At 53.4% G+C, this 20,696-nt stretch overlaps 1 protein-coding gene across 1 annotated transcript in view; it reads right to left on the reverse strand.

The window, feature by feature from the left end:
* Window positions 1-12,379: 12,379 nt before the first annotated feature.
* The window catches only part of JPH2 (junctophilin 2), a 72,575-nt gene continuing 64,258 nt past the window's right edge, over window positions 12,380-20,696 (reverse strand). The window contains exons 4-6 of the mRNA XM_043478716.1: window positions 18,920-19,644; window positions 18,167-18,260; window positions 12,380-16,309 (exon numbers count right to left, since the gene is read on the reverse strand). Coding sequence (XP_043334651.1) covers window positions 18,180-18,260; window positions 18,920-19,644 — 806 coding nt within the window. The 3' untranslated portion in view covers window positions 12,380-16,309; window positions 18,167-18,179. The remainder of the gene's footprint in view (window positions 16,310-18,166; window positions 18,261-18,919; window positions 19,645-20,696) is intronic.

Consider the following 20,696-nt stretch of genomic DNA (forward strand, 5'->3'; position numbering starts at 1 on the left):
ACAGTGAGCCCCTCCCGACCACTCCCTTGCCCCCGATGGAGCTTCTGTCCTCCGGAAGTTTCCGGTCTGGTGGAGATGAGAGGTGAGTTCAGGGCAGCAGGAGCCGAGGGTGGGCAGAGGGACTCCTCTAAACCCGAGTATAACAAGCATCTCGTCAGGGAACTCTTAACTGGTTTTCCCAACAGATGTTAGGGGTGATAACCTCAAAATAAAGTAATAATTATGTGACTATTTTAACCGTTTCTGGAAAAATCACCATTGCCTGGTGTGGAGGAGCTATGGGGAAACTGTAGCTCTTGGGCCTCATGACACAGCTATTTTGAGATGAGGGGTAGGTGCAGGCAGCCCAAACCAGGCCCGTGACCCATGGGTTTGGCCCCTCATTCTCCAATCACATAACCCTGCTTCACCCAGATGACAACTCCTGGGATAAGGCACAATTTCTCTGAGCTGTTTCCTCACTGGAGGGCATCTTGTAATCCACTTTGGAAAAAGAAAAAAAGAAAACCCAGCCAAACAAACAAAAACAATGTGCTGTCATGTCAGTAGCATCGTTGTAGTGTGAAGCATAAATATTTCATGTGGTTACAATTTCCTGTGTGGAGCTTGTCAGTAACACACAGATGACTTAGGAAGTTTAATATTCGACTCTTGCTTCTCTTAATACATTGGAGAAAGCAACATTACTGGATCACTGGAATCCACACACACAGTCCCAAATAACAAGAGTGCTAGGCTATTGGGTTATTGCTGCTGAAGTGGACGCTCCCACCTGCTCTCCCCACCACCACCCCACATCGCTGCATCTGGATCTCACAGTTCCTTTGGCCACGTCCATGTGCTGATGCTGGCCTCTCTCTCAGCTCCAAGGATGCTTGGAGGTACCCAGACGGAGTCTGAATACCCTGCCCACACATATCAGGGGGTGGCCAAGTGGGCGCATCCCGTGGGCCCAGAGAGTGGAAGCAGAATGCATGGATAGTGGAAGGTACAAGAAGGTTGATTTCAGGGCGAGGAAGTCCATGATACCTACTATAGGGGAAACTGTTGGTGCCCCACCCAGACCCCTTTATGGGCTGGCTCCCGAGTGTTGACTGTTCACTGGTCACAGCGGCCCCCTTTGTCCTGGTCATTGCACTGGACCAGGAGGGGATGCCCCACACCCCAGAGTTGCCCTCATTACCAAATAATGGAGCAGCCAACTCTGTGGTACCACTCGCTCCAGAGCTCCGTGGGATCCCAAAGCAGCGGGTCCCCATCTTTGCTTAGCTCCTTCTCCACCCTGCCCTGCTTCCCTCACTTCCCTACTCAGAGCACCTGCCTGGTAAATTTCTTAACCCAGAAACCCCATCTCAGGCTCTTATTTCTCAGACAATGGACCCACCATCCTAGCTGAGCAGAGCGGGGCCACGCCAGTAACGTTCCATATTCTTTCCCTGGCTCTGGTCCTGCCTTCAAATATAAGACTCAGCCCTTGAAACCAACCCAAGCCTTATGCAGGGGAGATCTAGGTGCTCACACGTTCACAAAGAAATCCTCTCGGAACTTCCCTGGCAGTCCAGTGGTTAAAACCCCACACTCTCAATCCCAGGGGCCCAGGTTTGATCCATGGTTGGGGAACTAGATCCCACATGCCACAACTAAAGCTCCCGTAATCTGCAATGAAGATCGAAGGTCCTGCGTGCTTCAACTAAGACCCGGAGCAGCCAAATAAATATTTTTAAAAGAGAAATTGTCTCCCCAAGGAAGTCCTCTCTCCAGGAATCAGAGTCTGCTACCTTTTCCTATTCTGTCCAGAGATGATGCTGGCTCGGCCCATGGAGCCCCAGGAAGCCCGATGCCACACCCACTGTAAAAGCACTGAGGCTTCTTCACAGATGCCCTCACCCTGTCCCTGTGCCCCCAAAGCTGCCACCCTAGGCTCAGAACAGACCAGCTACCGCTGCAGCCATGGCGCCCCCGATCTACCAAGGCCAGTCTGTGGCCTGGACCTCCAGTCCTCGAGGTCACATGTTATTGTTGCTTGGTCCCTAGTGCAGGGCCCCTGACCTGGTGAGGACCCTCAGCTCCTGTCTGCAGCCCACCCTCCCCCACCTGTATCCCCTGTCCATGGAGCTGACCTAGGAACCAAAACTGCTTGCCCTTCCAAGTGCCAAATGCTTGATTCAGCTGCCTGCATCTTCCAGCTCCCCCATAAAACCCTGGAATCCTAGCAGGGGCCACAGCAGGGGCAAAGGCCAAGCCTCTCATCCCGAAAGGAAGGCGTGGCAGGTCCTGAGATTGCCCAGCGGTAATCCCTCCCTCTAGGGCTACATCTGAATTTCCACGTTAGACAGAATGTGGGCAACATGGCCTGGATGGGCTTTCCGATGAATTTTCAGAGTCCAGGATGCTAAAATTCAATTTATTCATTCAGCAGGAATACAAACAAGTGCACAGTTTACTCTTTGCCAGGCCCTCAGCTGAGCACCCGGAAGACCAAGTGGAATCGGACACAGAGTCTGCCTGTCTAGGAGCTTACAGCAAGTTGGGGAGGCAGAGAATAAAACCAATAATATTAAATTAACCCTCAATTTATAATTTCAGATCATAAATCATTTAAAAAATATATGCATTTAAAACTACTATGTGGCCAGTGCAAAAAGAGGGAGCTGGGAGAAGGCAGAAGAGGGGCCCCCAGTCCAGCTGGGAGTCTGCCAAGGCTTCCTGGGTAGCTGACACCTGGACTGTGCCCTGCCCGGTGACCAGGACGAGCTGGAGGACTGGCCTGTGTCAGAAGAGTGCCGTATTTTCCTGATCCTGACCTCAGAGGCTGACTCTGTGGTTGTGATTCTGCAAAGGTGAAGGGGGGCGGGGAGGGACGAATTCAGAGTATGGGGTTACCCGATACACACTCTGTGGATGAAACAGATATGCAGCAAGGATTTACTGTATAGCACAGGGAACTATATTCAATATCTTGTAATAACCTGTAATGGAAAAGAATAGAAAGAAAAGAATATAGATGTATACCCATGCATAGCACACGGGCACACACGCCACACACATCACATACCACGTGCCCGCCAGGCCCATGCATACACCCCAGTACATCCTGGCTAGTACATAATACGAGAAACTTTACCTTCCTGTGTAGAGCTTAAATAACAACAATAATGATAACTTCAAAGAACTTTCCATGTATTAGCTCATTATTATTCACAACAGCTCTTTGAAGAGGAGACTATTACTCCAAGTCTCATATGAGAAAATGAGGTAGGAGCTTTGCTCGAGGTCATGGGACTCGTAGGATGCAGAGCCAATATTCTCCCAGGCAAGCTGTGCCTGATCTGTCCGTCATCACCGCGCACGGCAGCCCTTCATCTCTCTGAGCTTCACCCCACATTTAGGGCTTACCTGGGCCTCCAGCCTCCCTTCTCTCCAAAGGAAGGGTGTGCCTGCTGCCAGAAGCCACCCCCACCCCCACCCACCCACCTCTGTCCATCCGACCTTGTCCGTGCTTGACCTTCGGGCAGGAGAGCTAGACCCTGCAGTGGAGGAAGACTGCCCTCCAGAGGTTACTATTAAATACAAAGCGGGTTAATTAGCACTCGCTCTGGAAGATCCCCTGGAGGAAGAAATGACAACCCACAACAGTATTCTTGCCTGGGAAATCCCCTGGACAGAGGGGGCTATAGTCCATGGGGTCACAAAGAGTCAGACCCACTGAGTGACTTCACTTTCCTTCTTTCCTTTCACCAGTATTTATAAGATATCAATTGGTAGGGCCCCTTAGAAAGTAAAAGTGAAAGTGGCTCCATCATGTCCGACTCTTTGTGACCCCATGGACTAGTCCATGGAATTCTCCAGGCCAGAATACTGGAGAGGGTAGTGTTTCTCCAGGGGATCTTCCCAACCCAGGGATTGAACCCAGGTCTCCCACATTGCAGGCGGATTGTTCACCACCCGAGCCACAAAGGAAGCCCAAGAATAAGTCCTCTTAGAAGGGCCCCAAAATAGTTGTTCCGTTCAAGAATAGCAGATGGTGGTATGTTAGGTTGGGAGAAAGCGGTGGAGAAAGAGCTCTTGAGGAAGTGATCCTGGCGGCCCTTACGGCTCCAGTCATCCCCTCCCACGGGATGCAGCTGTGGACGGTGTCAGGATGCTGGCTCTAGGAGATGTCCGTTCACCCATTTCTTCAGGAGCTCCGCGTATGAGTGTGTTGGGTATGGTGATGTTTGGCCCCGAATCAACTTCTCTAACACATACGCCTCAGAGGTAGCACTGGTCACCCACTCTGGGCCATTGGAGCTGTTCCCTCCAGCCAACATATTTTATACAAATAATGACTAAGAGGGCTTCCCTAGTAGCTCAGTAGGTAAAGAATCTGCCTGAGGTGCAAGAGACCCAGGTTTGATCCCTTGGTCAGGAAGATCCCCTGGAGAAGGAAATGGCAACCCACTCCAGTATCCTTGCCTGGAAAATCCCATGGACAGAGGAGCCTGGTGGGCTACAGTCCATGGGGTCGCAAAGAGTCAGGCACGCCTGATCGACTAACATGTCTTAATGAATAAGAAGGATAGTCGGAGATGGTGACAAATGCTCCAAAGACCACATAATAGGGTGACATGAGAGGAATGGGTGGGGGGAGCTGTGGCCACTTCAGACAGGGAACGGAGGTGGCCAAGCAGAGCCCTGAGAAGGCAGAGGAAGCAGCAGTGACCATATCTTAGAGGACAGATTTCCTGAGAGAAGAAAAGTCTCGTGGAGGGGCCCTGGGGCAAGAAGAAGCTTTCTTGTTCTGGAGTAGCAAGGAAACCAGTGTGGCTGAGGGATGAACAAGGGCGTGTGGACCAAGATGGGTTTGAGGATGCAGCTGATGGCCTGATGGGGCTCCTAGGCCACAGCAAGGAATTTGGACATTGTGGTCAAGGCAGTAGGAAGTCATTCAAGTGGAGGAGGGGCATGATCCACACTGCCTCTTCACAAGGTCCCTCTGGCTAGTGGGGGTGGGAAGTGAAAGTGGGGAGATTCGTCAGGGGGGCTGTGCGGTCATCCAGGGCAGGAACAATTGTGACATCAGACAGGCTAGTGACAGTGGACGAGAGGGACTGAGATGGCTCAGATGCACTCTGTCACTGGAAGGGATGGGGGCTCGAGGTGTAGTGGCTCAAGGACAGTTGTTGGCCGAGAGAAGCAGCACTCGGGGCAAGGAGTTCATAGCCCAGTTCGTAGGAACCTCAGCCCATCTCTGCCCTGCCGTACATTCACCAGGTCCCACCGTGTACCGTGGGATTAATATTGACTTTGAGGGCTGGGAAGGAATCAGAACCAGAGTACTGGGCAGGAAAGGGCTTGGTCAACCGCAGCGTCGAAGCAGTTAAAGAAACTACTATGAAGACCTTCTGGTCAGAGGAGAAGTGGACATAGAGGCCAGCAATGATTTGGCTGTTGCCCTTGGGTATGGACTTAATTATGTCCCCTCAAAATTGTATGTTGAGGACTTCCTTGGTGGTCCAATGGTTAAGAATCTGGTGGCTCAGAAGGTAAAGAATCTGCCTGCAATGTAGGTGTCCCGAGTTTGATCCCTGGGTTGGGAAGATCCCCTGGAGAAGGGAATGGCTACCCACTCCAGTATTCTTGCCTGGAGAATTCCATGGATGGAGAAGCCTGGTGGACTACACTCCATGGGATTACAAAGAGCTGTACATGACTGAGTGACTAACGCTTTCACCTTCACTTGCCAACACAGAGGACATGGGTTCCATCCTTGGTCCAGGAAGATTCCACATGCCTCAGGGCAATTAAGCCCCTGCACCTGAGTCTGTGCACTTTAGAGCCCACGCACCCCAACTAGAGAGTAATCCCCACTTGCCACAACTAGAGAAATGAAGACCCAGTGCAACCAAAAATAAAATATAAAAATTTAAAAATCTAAACCTCTGGGTGATAGTACTTGGAGGTGACTGGGTTGAGATGAGGTTCTGTGGCGGGGGCGTGGGGTGCCCATGCTGGGATTAGTGCTCTTGTAAGAAGAGGTACTTCGGACAGTGACTGCAGCCATGAAATTAGAAGATGCTTATTTCTTGGAAGGAAAGCTATGACAAACTTGGCATATTAAAAAGCAAAGACATCCCTTTGCCGACAAAGGTCCATATAATCAAACTGTGGTTTCTCCAGTAGTCATGAACGGATGTGAGAGTTGGACCATAGAAAAAGCTGAGCACTGAAGAAGTGATGCTTTCAAATTGTGGTGCTGGAGAAGACTCTTGAGAGTTCCTTGGACTGCAAGGAGATTCAAATAGTCCATGTTAAAGAAAATCAGTCCTGGATATTCATTGGAAGGACTGACGCTGAAGTTGAAGCTCCAATACTTTGGCCACCTGATGTGAAGAGCCAACTCATTAGAAAAGACCCTGATGCTGGGAAAGATTGAGGGCAGGGGGAGAAGTGGGCAACAGAGAATGAGATGGTTGGATGGCATCACAGACTCAATGGACACAAACTTGAGCAAACTCCGGTAGGTGGTAGAGGACAGGGAAGCCTGATGTGCTGCAGTCCATGGCGTTGCAGAGTCGGACACAACTTATCAGCTGAACAACAAAGGGACACGGAAGAGGTAATTAATTCCTCTCGCTCTCTCCTCCCTCTCCTTCCCTCTTCCCCTCTCCCCTTCCCCCTTTTTCTCTGCCAGCAGAGATCACAGGGAGCAGACAGCTGTCCTCACCCCAAGACAGAGCTCTCATCAGACCCTGGTGGCACCTTGATCTTGGACATCCAGCCTCTAGAACTGTGAGAAAATCGATTTCTGTGGCTGAAGCCCCCCGGTCTGCGGTGCTTGTCACGGCAGCCCAAACTGACTGCTATGCCCCGAGAATTAGTTAGGGCTCTGGAGGGGCAGGAAAACAGGGGCAGGACCCCATAGCGCTTGGAGTGTGCAGAACCGGGCAGGGCTCGGCGGCATGAAATCCTGCCGGTGGGACGTCCACAGTAATTTCATGCTGTCTCCTAACAGCAATTATCAGGGACACGGGAGGAAGGATGTTAATATTCAAGGTCCTCGACTTCAACATTTAAACCAATCATACATGTATGGAGCTTAACAAGTCAAACTACCACGCAGCTTGTAACAACACGGCTCTCCACATCTTCCAGCCCCAACTCCTACCACCTCCCTCCATACCCTCAACACTTTTAGTATTTCCTCTGCGGCTTCACACAGAAATATGGTTGTACTGCTATTTTGTGATTTATCCATTTAAAAAATATTATTTATTCACTTCTTTCCCTCCATCTAAGGGACACTTACAATGAGACAAGCTGGGATCTGGCATCCTTTGCTGTAGTGCTTGCACCTGGATACATCGCTACTCCTTGAGCATCAAAATACAAAGAAACTATATGGGACTAAAAATAACTGCCTACATGTGGAGTTGGGGCAAATGCAAGATGAAAGATACAAAGAGACCAAAAAAATCCCAACTGCTGCTTTTGAAGAGCCTGGAGCAAAAGCAGGGTACTGTGCATATCCCCTGCACACAACACCCCCTAAGGGAGGGGGGATGCAAAATACCTAAACCACACCCCTACCCTCACCCCACATAAGGAACCAGCTTGCCCCGCCTTGGGGAGCAAGCAAGGGAAACTTTGATGCTTTAGGAGCCCCAGTAAAGCCTTGCCTGAATTTGGCCTCTGATCAATTTCTACCAAAACCCTGGTCAGTAACAATACTTTTTGAGGACCTACTCTGTGCCAGGCATTTTCTATATAAAGTCCATTTTATTTCTCACACAACTCTGTAAAATAGTTGCCATTAACCCCATTTCCCAAATGAAAAAAGCAGACGCCAAGAGAGATGAAAAAAATAATTGATCCCAGAGCAAGTCAGTGGCCGAGGAGGGTCTGAACCCCAAGCCTGTAGCCTTCATACTTACTCATACGTCATAGGGTTGCTCCACCATCTCACGTGGACATTTGGGGTTGGATAATTCTTCATTGGATGGGAGTCGGGGGAAGGGGAGGAGCACTATTCTGAGCATCACAGGATGTTAGGTAGCATCCCTGGCCGGTACCCACTAGACGCCAGTGACATCCCTCTTCCTGACTTATGACAACCCAAAATACCTCCTGACGCTGCAATGACCCCTGGGAGGCCAAATCACCCCCAGCTGAGAACCACCTATGTATCGGAAGCTTGGGCTGGAAGTCCTGTTGCTGTGGGCTGGTGCTGCCTTAGGTGGGGAGCCAGGCTTGGCCTCTTGAGGGCCCCCCCCCTCTGGCCACTGCTCTCCCTGCAGTGTGAGAGGTCCATGGAGCCAAGGAGACACGCCTACCTAGAGCTTCCGCCTTTCTGAACAACATTCTGCCTCCCACGGCCTGCCCGGGCTTGAGGCCAGTTCTCCTGGCTACTGGAGAATGTCCTTCTACCCCTGAGAGGTGGCCCAGGGTGTTGCTGAGGCTGGAGGGAGGTGCGCAGATCTGGACATCTGAACTAAGTGGTCTAGACACAAATTCCAGGCCCCTCCACTACAGGCTGTTTGTCCGAGCTGGGAAGGACAAACTGGAGGGTATGGCGGAGTCTGGGGGCAAGGTGGAGGCGGGGGAGGTTCCTTCTGTATCCCGTCTTAACCTGCGAACCTCAGAGCTGGCCTCCGGCTGCCGGTGTAGCTGGTGGGGACTGTGGTGTAGGTCAGACAGTTTGGGCACCTCACTTTGAAGAATTTAGTCATCTCTTTTTGTAGAAAAAGAGAGGATTTAGGGCTCATCCATCTCCACCTTTGCTTCCCCCAACTCTGTCCAGATTTCCTCTTCTTATAAGGACGCCACTCAAACTGGCTGAGGGTTCGCCCTGATGGCCTAACATTTGAACTTAATTGCCTCTCCAAAGGCCCTATCTCTAAATACAATCACATTCTTATGTATGGAGGGTAGGGCTTCAACACACAAATTTTAGGGGAGACACAATTCACTCCTTGACAGATGGAGTGATTGATATCAATTAGAAACCCCACCATGCTGATGAAGTCCAACCACTGGGTCAAGCAAATGGAAATCCAAATGGAAGCAAATGGAAATCCAAAAAGACACACAAATCGGGCAAGATTCTGCATGGGTCCATGAAGTAGTCAATCACCCTGATCGCCCTGCTTGGGAGGATGCTGTGACGTCAAAATGTGTCACATCCACCTCCAGCTCGCTGTCATCTGTCCCAGGAAACGGACACATCTGACGTGGTGCCACGCACACTGCAGTTACTCGTTTACCGACACATCCGGGGACAGCACTGAAGGACAGCGCTGCCTCCCACATCTCTGGAATGACATTGGGCCAGGACCATTTATCACCTTTCCTGGCTGTCTTCCTAAAACTCTAAGCTTCCACCCAGTTTTTTTTTTTTCCAGTCCACCAAATATTATTAATATAAATGGAGTCAACAGGGTCATTGGCATAAATGGAGTTGCAAATTCAAATGACGTCAGAGTTGGGCAGATAAGATCAACAAAGGAGAGACAACGGGGAATGGTGAGGACTGTGGCTAAGTGAGGACTGTGTGTGCGCTCAGTCGCTCAGTGGTGTCTGACTCTCTGCTGCCCCACAGCTGTAGCCTGCCACAGGCTACGGGATTTCCCAGGCAAGACTACTCGAGTGGGTTTCCATTTCCTCCTCCAGGGGACCTTCCTGACCCAGGGATGGAACCTGGGTCTCCTACATCTCCTGCATTGCAGGTGGATTCTTTACTGCTGAGCCACTGGGGAAGCCCACAAGTGTAGACTGACGCCCTGCCCCAAAGCATTTAAATTTAATGTTTTAAGGCACCAGTCTGGCCCAAACAAAAAGTCTGCCAGCCAAATGCACCCTCCAAGCATTTAGTTTGTGCCTTCCATTGAGGGTATGGTTAAGCATATGGGCTTTGAAGATGGGACAGACAGAACTGGGTTTAAATCTTAGTTTCTAATCTGTGGAACACAGTGGCATTTAAAATCACAGAGCAGTTGTGAGGAATATATGAAATAATGCATGTAAAGTGCTTGGGCAAAGCCTGGCACATAGTAAGTGTTTAATTTATAGTAGCTTTCATTGTTATAGTGAATCACAGAATGGCAATGGTGATGGGTTTTTTTTTGTTTGTTTGTTTGTTTTAATAAAAGCAGCGTTCTCTTGAGCACATTTATGAAAGCATTCACGTGTGGAGTGGTGGTCATGATCAGGAACTTCAGGGCAATGTAGCCAGCCTAACAGTGCGATCAGGAGCCAAGCTGGTCTTTAGGGTCAAATAGACAAGGAGTTTGAATTCAGATCCGCCAGATACAGGTAGGTAACACAGGTCATTTACCTTCACCCTTATCCTGCATCCCCTGCTCCCAACAGTTACGATTCCATGGAGTGGCTCTATTCTTTTTTTAATATTTACTTGACTGCACCAGGTCTTAGTTGTGGCATGTGGACTCAGTTGTAGCAGGTGGGATCTAGTTTCCTGATCAGGGATTGAAATCAGTGCCCCTGTATTGGGAGCACGGAGTCTTAGCCACGAGACCAAGCAAGCCCATAGCTCTGACAATTTAATGAGATGATATAATATCACTTGGCATGCAAGTGATATTACTAGCTTTTAATAAGTGCTGGCTATGACCCTAGCACCCAGAACACCACTGGCCACAGACTGCTAATATCCCTCTCTCATGTGAGAAGGGAAATGGGTGGGTGATTATTATTTTTTCTTCTTTTGGGTGGGGGTGAGGAGCTGTTTCTTTGGGTTGGAGCACCTGGCCAAAAAAGATACCCCAAAGATACCTGAAATTTTTCTAGAGTAAAATATTCCTTTGGATAATGCATTGCTCTCTCCAGACTTCTCAAGTGAAAACTCCCCTGGAAGAATAACTAATATCCTTGTGTCAAATGCTCAGGTGAGGATGAATGAACCAGCTTCTTGCCTCCCAGACCAGAGGGGCCTGGGAGACACTTTGCGTGGTCATTACCTCCTCCCGCCCACTCCACACACCCCCTCCATCCTACTTGCTGTTCTGCCTGGAGAGGGGACCTCCTTCCTTCTCAGAGTCCAAAGGCAAGGAGTGAAGCAGGAGGTAGATGCCCCTGCACCCAGGGGAAAGCAATTGGAGATTCGTCCCCTGTGGACCGATACTTCAAGATGAGAATGGCAGGACAATTGAGAGGAGGCCGGGCCCTGCCCAGACAGAAGATAACAGATCACATATTTCTCATTCTCGATGTCAAGACCTCCCTGACTACACCTGCGCAGAGAGGGTTCTTAGAGGTCAAAGGGGGAGTGATGCTGATGCCAAGCTACCCACAGGCTTCTTCAGCAGACTCCATCTTGGCTAAGAAAGGCATGTGCACACATGGGAGGATCCTGAGATATACCAAATAGGAACCAGGCACATCAAAATGACTAGCCAAAGGAAAACTGGAAGAAATGCTCCATGTAAGTGATTTAAACTGCCATGGGGGTGCAACTCTGCAACTGAGTCTGCCTGTGTGTCTATCCACACATACTCTTTTTTCTCTTCTAATAAATACTTCATTTATTTCATTATCTTCCATCTTTGTTGGAATTATTTTCCAGCAAAGCCAAAGGGCCAGGGCCTTGTCAATCATCACTAGTCTGTACGTGTATTCAGTCGCTCAGCTGTGTCCAACTCTTTGTGACCTGGTGAACTGAAGCCCGCTAGGCTTCTCTTGTCCATGGGATTTTCCAGGCAAGAATACTGGAGTGGGTTGCCATTTCCTTCTCCAGGGGATCTTCCTGACTCAGGGATCGAACCCAGGTCTCCTGCATTGCAGGCAGATTCTTTACCACCTGATCCACTGGGGAAGCCCAATCACTCATCCAATGGCTAGTATTTGGTGCCTTCACAGCTGTGCCCTGACCTCAGTCTCTGGCTGGGAGCTTCACTACAAGCCACTGAAGGCCAAGGTGACCAGAAATTAGGAAGGGCCTAGGGTGAGAGACTCGCCCCTCCACATCCCCCCACTGCAGGGCCCGAGGCAAGACCCGGGCTCAGACTATAGGGTCTCCCCTCTTCCAGCCCCCCTCTGAAACAGTTTCTCCCTTGTCAGCCTTGCTTCTCTTCCCATATCCTGCTCATACCTATTACAAGGTCCTGGGCTCTTTTTCTGGCAAACAGAAGCCCCTTCCAACTGAAAAACGAGGAAGAGGAGCCTCCACTTGCTCCCTGGGCATCCTGTCCCACTGCCAAGTGGGGAAGTAAGAACAGGGCAACAGCTCACGTTGATGCAGCTGACCTTGAAGGAAGTAATCTGCTCGCTTTCAGAGGAGGTGCCATATGGCCAAGAAACACTAATGAGGGAGAAGTTTCACCTCCACAGACAGACTTTTGGACAAAGAAGAAAAGAACTATTTGAATTTCAGCATACATGCAAGTTTTGTGTTTTACAGTTTTGGTACTGTGTTTATTTTGAGCTACATATTTGAGGGGGCACCATAGAACTTTTTCAGGCTTGAGGCTGCCAAAAGTCATCATCTGGGCCTTCATCTCTCCAAGCACAGTCAGATCCTTTGTGGGTTCATCAGAAATCATGAAAAATTTCATCTTGCCACAAATCCCTCATCTGAATCCCACAGCTCCCAGGCCCCCCGTCTTTTTTTTTCTGACCTGGAAGAGTCCTGCCAAGACTCTAAGCCAGTGGTAGTAATCACAGGCCCCGGTAACATCCACGAGGTGGTTTTAAATTCCCCTATGGCACAAGACACCTTCAAAGGATCTTGGACCTGGCAGAGGAGGACAAACTTCTAGAGGTGTCAGTGACCAAGGCTGAAAAGGGGACCAGCCAGGCTGTGTGCTGCGCTTCGGCCCCCAGGGGGCGCCCGACTCCAAAACAACCTTACCTGACTCGGACGTTCCAGTGGGCTCTAGAATGAGCTTTTTCCCCCAAACCATTCAAGAGGATTCGAAGGCTGTCATCTGCCTGCCCCCTCACCCCACACTCCCACTTTACACACACACACGGCCAGTCTGCAAATTCCCCCAACTGGGCTGGCTTCCCACCCCCCCTTCTCTTGGTGCACTTTATTCAAACCTCCGCAGAGTAGGACCCTTCCCTCTTCACTCCCACCCCCTCCATCGCCCCTGAGGTCCCTCCAAGTCCATCCTTCCTCTTTGGGACCCCTGGATTATTCCAGGGTTTTGCCAACCTCTCTACCACTCATGATCTACCTCATCGGATGCTCAAAACCACGATACTTGTAAAGAAGGCAATGGGGCAGTGATGACGGTCTCCTTGGCAAAAGAGGAAACTGAGGCCCAGAAAGAGGGGGTGTCTGGCATGCAGTAAGTCAGTGATGACGCTGGGCAGAGAACCAGGACTCCTGAGCACCGAAGCACTCCAGAACCTGCCTGAACATGCTTACTGACTGGTGAGGGACCCTCCCCTCCAACTATCTCATAAGGGCTGCTGGCTTGACTTACCCTCAAAAATAAGTCAAGATAAGTGCTTTCTTGCCCCTGGCTTGTTGGGTGACCTTGGGCAAGTCTCTTCTCTTGTCTAAGCCTCTGGAGAGTATGATGATGGCCTCTAGGTCCTTCCTTTGACTGAGACGCTCTGTGACTTTCTGACAGGAGCCTGAATCATCTCCACCCCTTTGAGGTTTCTGGGGCCTCAACTAAAATGCAAGAGGCTTGTGAGAGGGCTAATGACTGTACTTCAGGGCAACAGCACTAATGACCCCAAAACTGGAGGTCTGCACTTCTTACCACTCTCAATTGCTGGGCTTTACATAAGCTTCATTGTTTAAAGTTATCCTCACTGCAACTCCAGGAGGTAGCAGTAGTATTTTCTGTTTTCTAGATGAGAAATTTAGACTCAGAGAAGTGAAATAAGTATCCTAAACAGGACTAGAGCCTAGGGGGGCCAATCTCAAAAGACAGGCTCTTTTGGGACTTCCCTGGAGGCCCAGTGGTTAAGACTCTCAAAGCAGGGGCCACAGGTTCCATCCCTGACTGGGGAACTAAGATCCTGTGGGGTAGGTGACCAAAGATTTTTTCCAAAAGACAAGCTCGCTCTTTTGCTATATGCTGCTCAGGGAATCTTTTAGAAGTCTGCTTGACAAACTCAGGGTCTTCCCTAGAAAGTCTGTGGCCTTTGGGGAGCCCGTCAGGACCGAAGCCTTTCAGCCACCCCTCAGGAGGTATTCCCAGGCGGCACAGCGGTAAAGAATCTACCTGCCAATGCAGGAGCCACAGGGGACATGGGTTCAATCGCTGGGTTGGGAAGATTCCCTGGAGAAGGAAGTGGCAACCCACTCCAGTATTCCTGCCGAGCTGATCCCACGGACACAGGAGGCTGGTGGGTTACAATCCATGGGGTTGCAAAGAGTCGAACACAACTGAGCAGACGCACACACAGGAGGTATTATGGAAACTTTAAGAGAGAGGCAGAGCCTGACCCAGCATGACCCAGGGTCCTCAGCTTCCCTCTTCCTCCTCAGACCAGTCCCCCGTCCTGAGCTCACAAGCAGACCCCGCAGCCCAGGCAGAGCCTGTGAGCAGATGCAAGTTTATTATTGCATAGACGGCAGCTTCCTGAATCTTCACCCCAAATAACAAGCCCCAAACAAGGCCCCACCCAGGAGCCCTGGCAGTCAGAGGCTTATCCCCAACCCTGAGCCAGACCAAAAACCCCGGACAGTGACCTCAGAGCCCAGGCCTGGGGCCCGTCTCCCCTGAGCAGCGCCCCCAGCCCACCTCCCTCTTGCCCTAAGAGTCCAGAAAAGCCCACACACGATAGTGGAGCCCCTGGAGGACCGCAGAACCCACAGGCTCCTCTCGGCAGAAATGCAATCCAACAACCTCAAGGCCCCAGCGGTGCTCGAAACAGTAAGTGTGGAGCCAGGGGGAAGGTTCCCAAGTATTGAGGGAGAAAGGGAAAGCTGACCCCATCAGAAACAAACTTCAAGTCAAAGAGCAAGCCCGGGTGGGGAGGCCAGACTACCCCCGCCCCAGCCCCCAAGGAGCGGAGAACCAAAGACAGAAAAGCAGCTGCTCCCCTCCAGCTCGGTTTAGATGTCCTGGTCACATCCTTCCCCCGGCTCAAAGGGGCCTGGACCACTGGCCTTCCATCCTTCCCCGGGCCGAGGCCACAGCCCTCAGCCCCCACCCACCCCCAGCCAGCACCAGGGACCGGGAAACCAGCATGGTACACAGCACATCGGAAAGGGGCTACATGCAAAGACCGGCTCCTGCCAAGCAAGCCGAGGAGCTTATCACAGCCCAGCGGGAGCCCCACACCTGCTCCTCTCTCCCTGGGACACGCTGGCTGACAAGCAGCCTGTCCTCAGCATGGGCCTGAGAGTCTGCCCCAGCGAAATCTGCCTGGGCTTTCATGCTCAGCACCCGCCCCATCCCACCCCGCCCCTGAAGCCTGCGGTGGCCCCTGGGAGCGGAAGCAGACAAATCAGTTCCCGGGGCATCCCTGGGGCTTTATCTCACCGGCCCCATGGCTCCTGCAGGGAGACCTCTCCTCACCCTCAGTATCCTCAAAGCCCCCACGTGTGATGCCAGCCTCAGGCTCAGGCGCCCTCAGAAACAGGGCCATCCTAACTACCCCTCGGCCCTTCTCCCCACACCCCCTCCCACCCCCTGGCCACCTGGTCAGTGGCTTCCCAGCCAAAGGTCCCAAACCCTCTCGTCTCCCCCTCTCCTGCTGGTCCAGAGGGAAGCTAACTGGACCGCTGGGAGGAGACAGAAGCACTGTATTCTGGGATATTCAAACAGAAGACGTCCATTTCCTCTATTGTCATCCTGAGCATCTGGAAGCAAGGGACAGAGTGTGGGAGGGGTCGGGACTGAAACAGGAAGGCCTGGTGGGCTGAGAACATCACCCTCCGCGGCCCACCACGGGGATCTCGTCACTTCCTCCGCTTGCCTGGGAGGCCTCAGAAGTTTAAAATAAAGCCAGGGAGGGTACGAAGGAGGGGGTCTGGGATTTAACATCCTGGTTTGGTGACTTCTCCCAAAACACAAAAAAAAGCCTGGGATGGGGGTGACCTAGGGGAGGGATGGAGGCAAGGGAGTGGATGGGGATGGGGGATGGAGCAGATCGAGGAGTTCAAGACCAGGGTTCTTCTTTCAGGGCTTTCCCTGCCGCTGGGCAGAGAGCTCCTGGAGGGTGCCCAGCACTTTTCTCTTCCTCTGGGCACCGCCTGCATCTGGGCACAGGTGCCACGGGAAGCCTCCTTAAACGTTTGTGGTGTGGATGCAAGTGGACCCCCAGCATCCAGGTCCAGTCCTCCTCAGCCACCCTGCCTGGCACTGCAAAAGATGGGTCCATGCGTCCTCAGCAGGAACTCCTGGCTCTGCAAAAAGAAGAAAAGAGATCCAGGTGAGGGAAAGATAGAGGAGGGAGGAAGGCAGGGGTGGGGGTGGGGGCAAGGCTGAACCAGGCTCCAGGCAGGGTTCAAGACGCAGGCCTGATCCTCTCTGGGGCAAGATCTCCATCACCAGCACCATCCCCGCCTCTGCAAGCCCCCAGAGCAGCCTTGGCCTTGGGCTCTGACTCAGTGGGACCAGAGACAAGTCCCAGAGGCCCCTCCTTGGCCCATGCAAGGCCCTGCTGGAGGCTGCCTCTGCCTGTTCCCGTTGCCTGGTACAGGCTGCCCTTCTCTCCTCCCCTCCCTCACTGCCATCTGGCTCACTCCACATACCCCCACCCCCCTACCAACCCCCCCACCCCCCGCCATCCTTCAGACCAGGAAGTCGGCAGTCCCCGCTGCAACTGTTCCCAGATCCCCTAGGAAACGTGGACCCCGCTGGGGCCAGCATCCACTCCCAGGGCAGCACCCACCAGGCTAATACTGTCCCTGGCTATTTACCCTTCTCCTTCTCGTCTGGGACGGAGTAGGAACCTCCAGCCCACACTAAGCTAGGGTCAAGGGAGGGGATCTTGAGGGGAGCTAAGGCAAGAGCAGAAACTCGTGAGCAGCACCCAGCACAGGACTTACAGTGTGAAGGCTGGTCCTCGTAGGAGAAAGATTTGATTTGCCTTGTGGCTACTTCGGGCTTCCCAGGTGGTGATAGTGGTAAAGAACCCTCCTGCCAATGCAGGAGACCTAAGAGACTATGGGTTCGATCCCTGGGTAGGGAAGATCCCCTGGAGGAGGGCATGGTAACCCACTGCAGTATTCTTTGGAGAATCCCATGAACAGAGGAGCCTGGCGGGCTTTGGTCCACAGGGTCACAAAGAGTCGGACATGACCGAAGCGACTTAGCACGCATGCACGTGGCTACTTCACCCCGAGACCAGCGAGGGCCACTTTCCTTCGCCCCAGCTCTGCCCACGTCCTTTTCATCGGACCTTACCCAGGCCCTGAGCTCCATCACGGGGAGAAAACCAGCTGATGGAACTGACGGACTGACAGCAGGATTCAGGAAGAGGACCGAGGGAAGGGGTGGAGTGCAAGCAAGAGAGAACTGGAGGACAGGGAAAGAGGACCCGGCCATCCCAGGCGACCTCAGGCTAGACTTCTGGGGCTCTGTGGGGAGGGAGTCAGGAACTATTTTGCTTAATGTTTAAACTGCAAGACTTTTACAGAATGAGCCATAAGTTAAAGGTTTACTCTCACGTTCACCTCATTTCTTAGGGCAGGAATGTGTCCCTGCTGTATCCCTATTCCCAGCAGAGCAGGTGCTCAGTAAAGGGTGGTTAAATGGGCTTCCCAGGTGGTTCAGTGGTAAAGAATCCACCTGCCAATGCAGGAGACGCAGGTTCGATCCCTGGGTGGGGAAGATCCGCTGGAGAAGGAAATGGCTTCTCCAGTACTCCAGCAAAGAGCCACTCCAGTACTCTTGCCTGGGAAATCCCACGGACAGAGGCGCCTGGCGGGCTACAGTCTGTGGTGTCGCAAAAGAGCTGGACACGACTTAGGGACTGAACAACCACCACAACAAATGAATGATGAGTTGGTGAATGAATGAATGAAGCACCCAGTGTTCATCTGACAGAGAGCCAGTGTTCTGCGTATGTTGAGTCAACGAGGGTGCATGTGTGTGTGTGTGTGTGTGTGTGTGTGTGTGTTGGGGAGACATGATCTCTCAAATCCACACTCTACGTCCCTGCTCCTGCTGGGGGATGGGCCTAATTAACCACAGGATGGTGGCCCAGCAGGCCCTTCCTCTCCTCCCCTGAGACTGCCGTCCCCTCCTCCCGGCTGCACCTGGGGGACGAGGTCAGGTCAGGAGGTGAACGAAGAGGATGGCCAGGCCGATGTTCAGCAGGATCACCATGCAGATGAGGACGGTGTTGGGGACCTAGGAACAGCGGAAAGAGGCTGCCTGAGCCCCCAGGAGAGCACACTCCCCAACCCCGACCCTCGGAGGTGTCCAGCACCTGGACAGACCATCCGAGCTGGAAAGATTCTTGGAGAAAATAACCAACCAAACTGCTCAGGGTCCAGAGAGGATCGAGAACGTATCCCAGGGCACACAGCTGGCAGAGCTGGGACTGGAATCCAAGAACTCCGCCGTGCCCACTGCTAATTCCTCTGGGGCTGCATCCCTCAGTCCCTCTGAGCCAGCTTCAGTCTTTGGCACTGTAGCCCCCGGCTCCCATAGCAAGGCCAGAGGGCCAGGACCCAGCCCCCTACTGGGCCGCTCCTCCATCCCCCAAAGCCCTCCCTGCTACACCGTGTACAGGCTATTGGAGCTCAGCCTAGATCCTCCATAAACCGGGGCGCCCCACAGCCTAGCTGCTTGGGACTCCCAGTCGCCTCCTCCAAAGGAGCGCCCAGACAACAGTACAGAGGCCGGCCCCTGCCCCTGCGGTGGCGGCACTCTGCCCTGTAACCCTGGGTCAGGCTGCACCTAACTAAGCCCTGCACTGTGCTATCACCCTGGCCCCCCAGTCATCTGCCCCCCGAATCCCACCTCCAGCTCCCCCCTCCACTCCCCACTTCCACCAGCAGCCTCACCTCCTCCACCTCGACCTCTGCCGCCGCCGCGGCCTCCTTCCGAGCCTTCTTCTTGGCCCCGGCCTTGGTTAGCCCTCGGGCCTCCGTCTTGCGGGCCTTGACCTTGGGCTCGGCCTTGGGCACGATGGGCTTGGGTTCCAGCTTGGCGGGGCTCTCGGGCGCCGGCGCGGGGCTTCGGGGCGGGGACGCCGTCCCGGGCGCGGCGGCGGCGGCCGGGGACGGGGGCGCGGAGTCGGCGGCGGGGGCCTCGGGCTCGTCCTCGAAGGGCGGCGGCGCGGGCGGCGCGGTGCGCACGGCGTAGCTGTGATAGCCCTGGTACAGCGCCACCTCCGGCTCCTCCGGCCGCGCGGGCGGCGCCTGCAGCGCCTCGATGGCCATGCGTTCGCTGGCCGGCCGGGCGGGGCTGCGGCGACCCGCGCCGTCCGACGGCGTGACCGGCCGGCTGCCCTCGCCGCCGCCGCCGGGTTCACCGTTCCAGGCGCCCGGGCTCAACAGGCCGTCCTTGGACGCCGCGGCCGGGCGGGGCCGCTTGGGCTGCGGGGGTGTCCCGGCCGGCGACGGGGGGCCACCCTCGGGCGCCGGGGTCTCCCGTTCGTGCAGCTCCGGGCTCTCGCGGAGCCGTTCCGGGAGGCCCGCGGCGCTGGGGCCCCGGTCGGGGGAATCCAGCAGGCTCTCCGAATTCTCCAGGATCTCCTGGAGCAGCCGGCGCTTCTGATACTCCGGACCTGCCAGGGGACCACACGGGGAGGCGGGATTCGAAGCCGGGTCCCCGCACCGGGTGACCCTGGGCAAGCCGCTCCAGCCCCGCTGAGTCTCGTGGACATACTCAGCCAGCACTGACCTGCAGCCATCAGGTGCCAAAAGCGCTGTTTTTAAAGCCATTCCCCAAAACTAACTCATTTACTCCTTTGAATAACCCTATGAGGTGGATGCTATTATTTAGCCTCCACTGCACAGATGAAGAAAAGGAGGCTCAGAGACGTAAAATACCTTGCCCAAAGTCACCCAGCTGACCAAGAGCAGGGCCGGGGCTGGCACCCAGGCTGAGTCTGGCTCCAGAGTTTATGCTCTTTATGGTCACACCGGCCTCTTTCCATTCTCTTATCTGAAAAACAGGCCTAATGATATCTATTTCATAAATACTAACTGAAGGATTAATCGGGTGGGGAAAAAAAATGCCTGTAAAATACTGAGCGCAGAACCTGACACGTGGTGACAGCTGTTGCTATGACCACCCAAGGTGGAGGCTGCCAGCCAGCGTCGCTCTTCCTGGGACCAGCAGGGGGCGCACTGTGATGGGACGCGCGACTCTTGCCAGGCAGAGATCTGCACTCTGAGGTCTTGCATCTAGCCTCCCTTGCTGCTGCTGCTGCTAAGTCGCTTCAGTCGTGTCCGACTCTGTGCGACCCCACAGACGGCAGCCCAGTAGGCTCCCCCGTCCCTGGGATTCTCCAGGCAGGAACATTGGAGTGGGTTGCCATTTCCTTCTCCAATGCATGAAAGTGAAAAGTGACAGTGAAGTCGCTCAGTCGCGTCCGACTCTTAGCGACCCCATGGACTGCAGCCCACCAGGCTCCTCCATCCATGGGATTTTCCAGGCAAGAGTACTGGAGTGGGGTGCCATTGCCTTCTCCACTAGCCTCCCTTAGGTCTCCCTAAAAACCCTTCAACGTGGAAAGCACCAGTCGCCCACCCTGATTGGCTCCCACCACTCTATTCAAGGGCAAAGTCTGGATCAGAGCCAGGAGGTCCTCCTCACTCTGCAGCCTCATTTCCC

This window comes from Cervus canadensis, chromosome 10 (assembly GCF_019320065.1).
Source record: "Cervus canadensis isolate Bull #8, Minnesota chromosome 10, ASM1932006v1, whole genome shotgun sequence".
Lineage (NCBI taxonomy): Eukaryota > Metazoa > Chordata > Mammalia > Artiodactyla > Cervidae > Cervus > Cervus canadensis.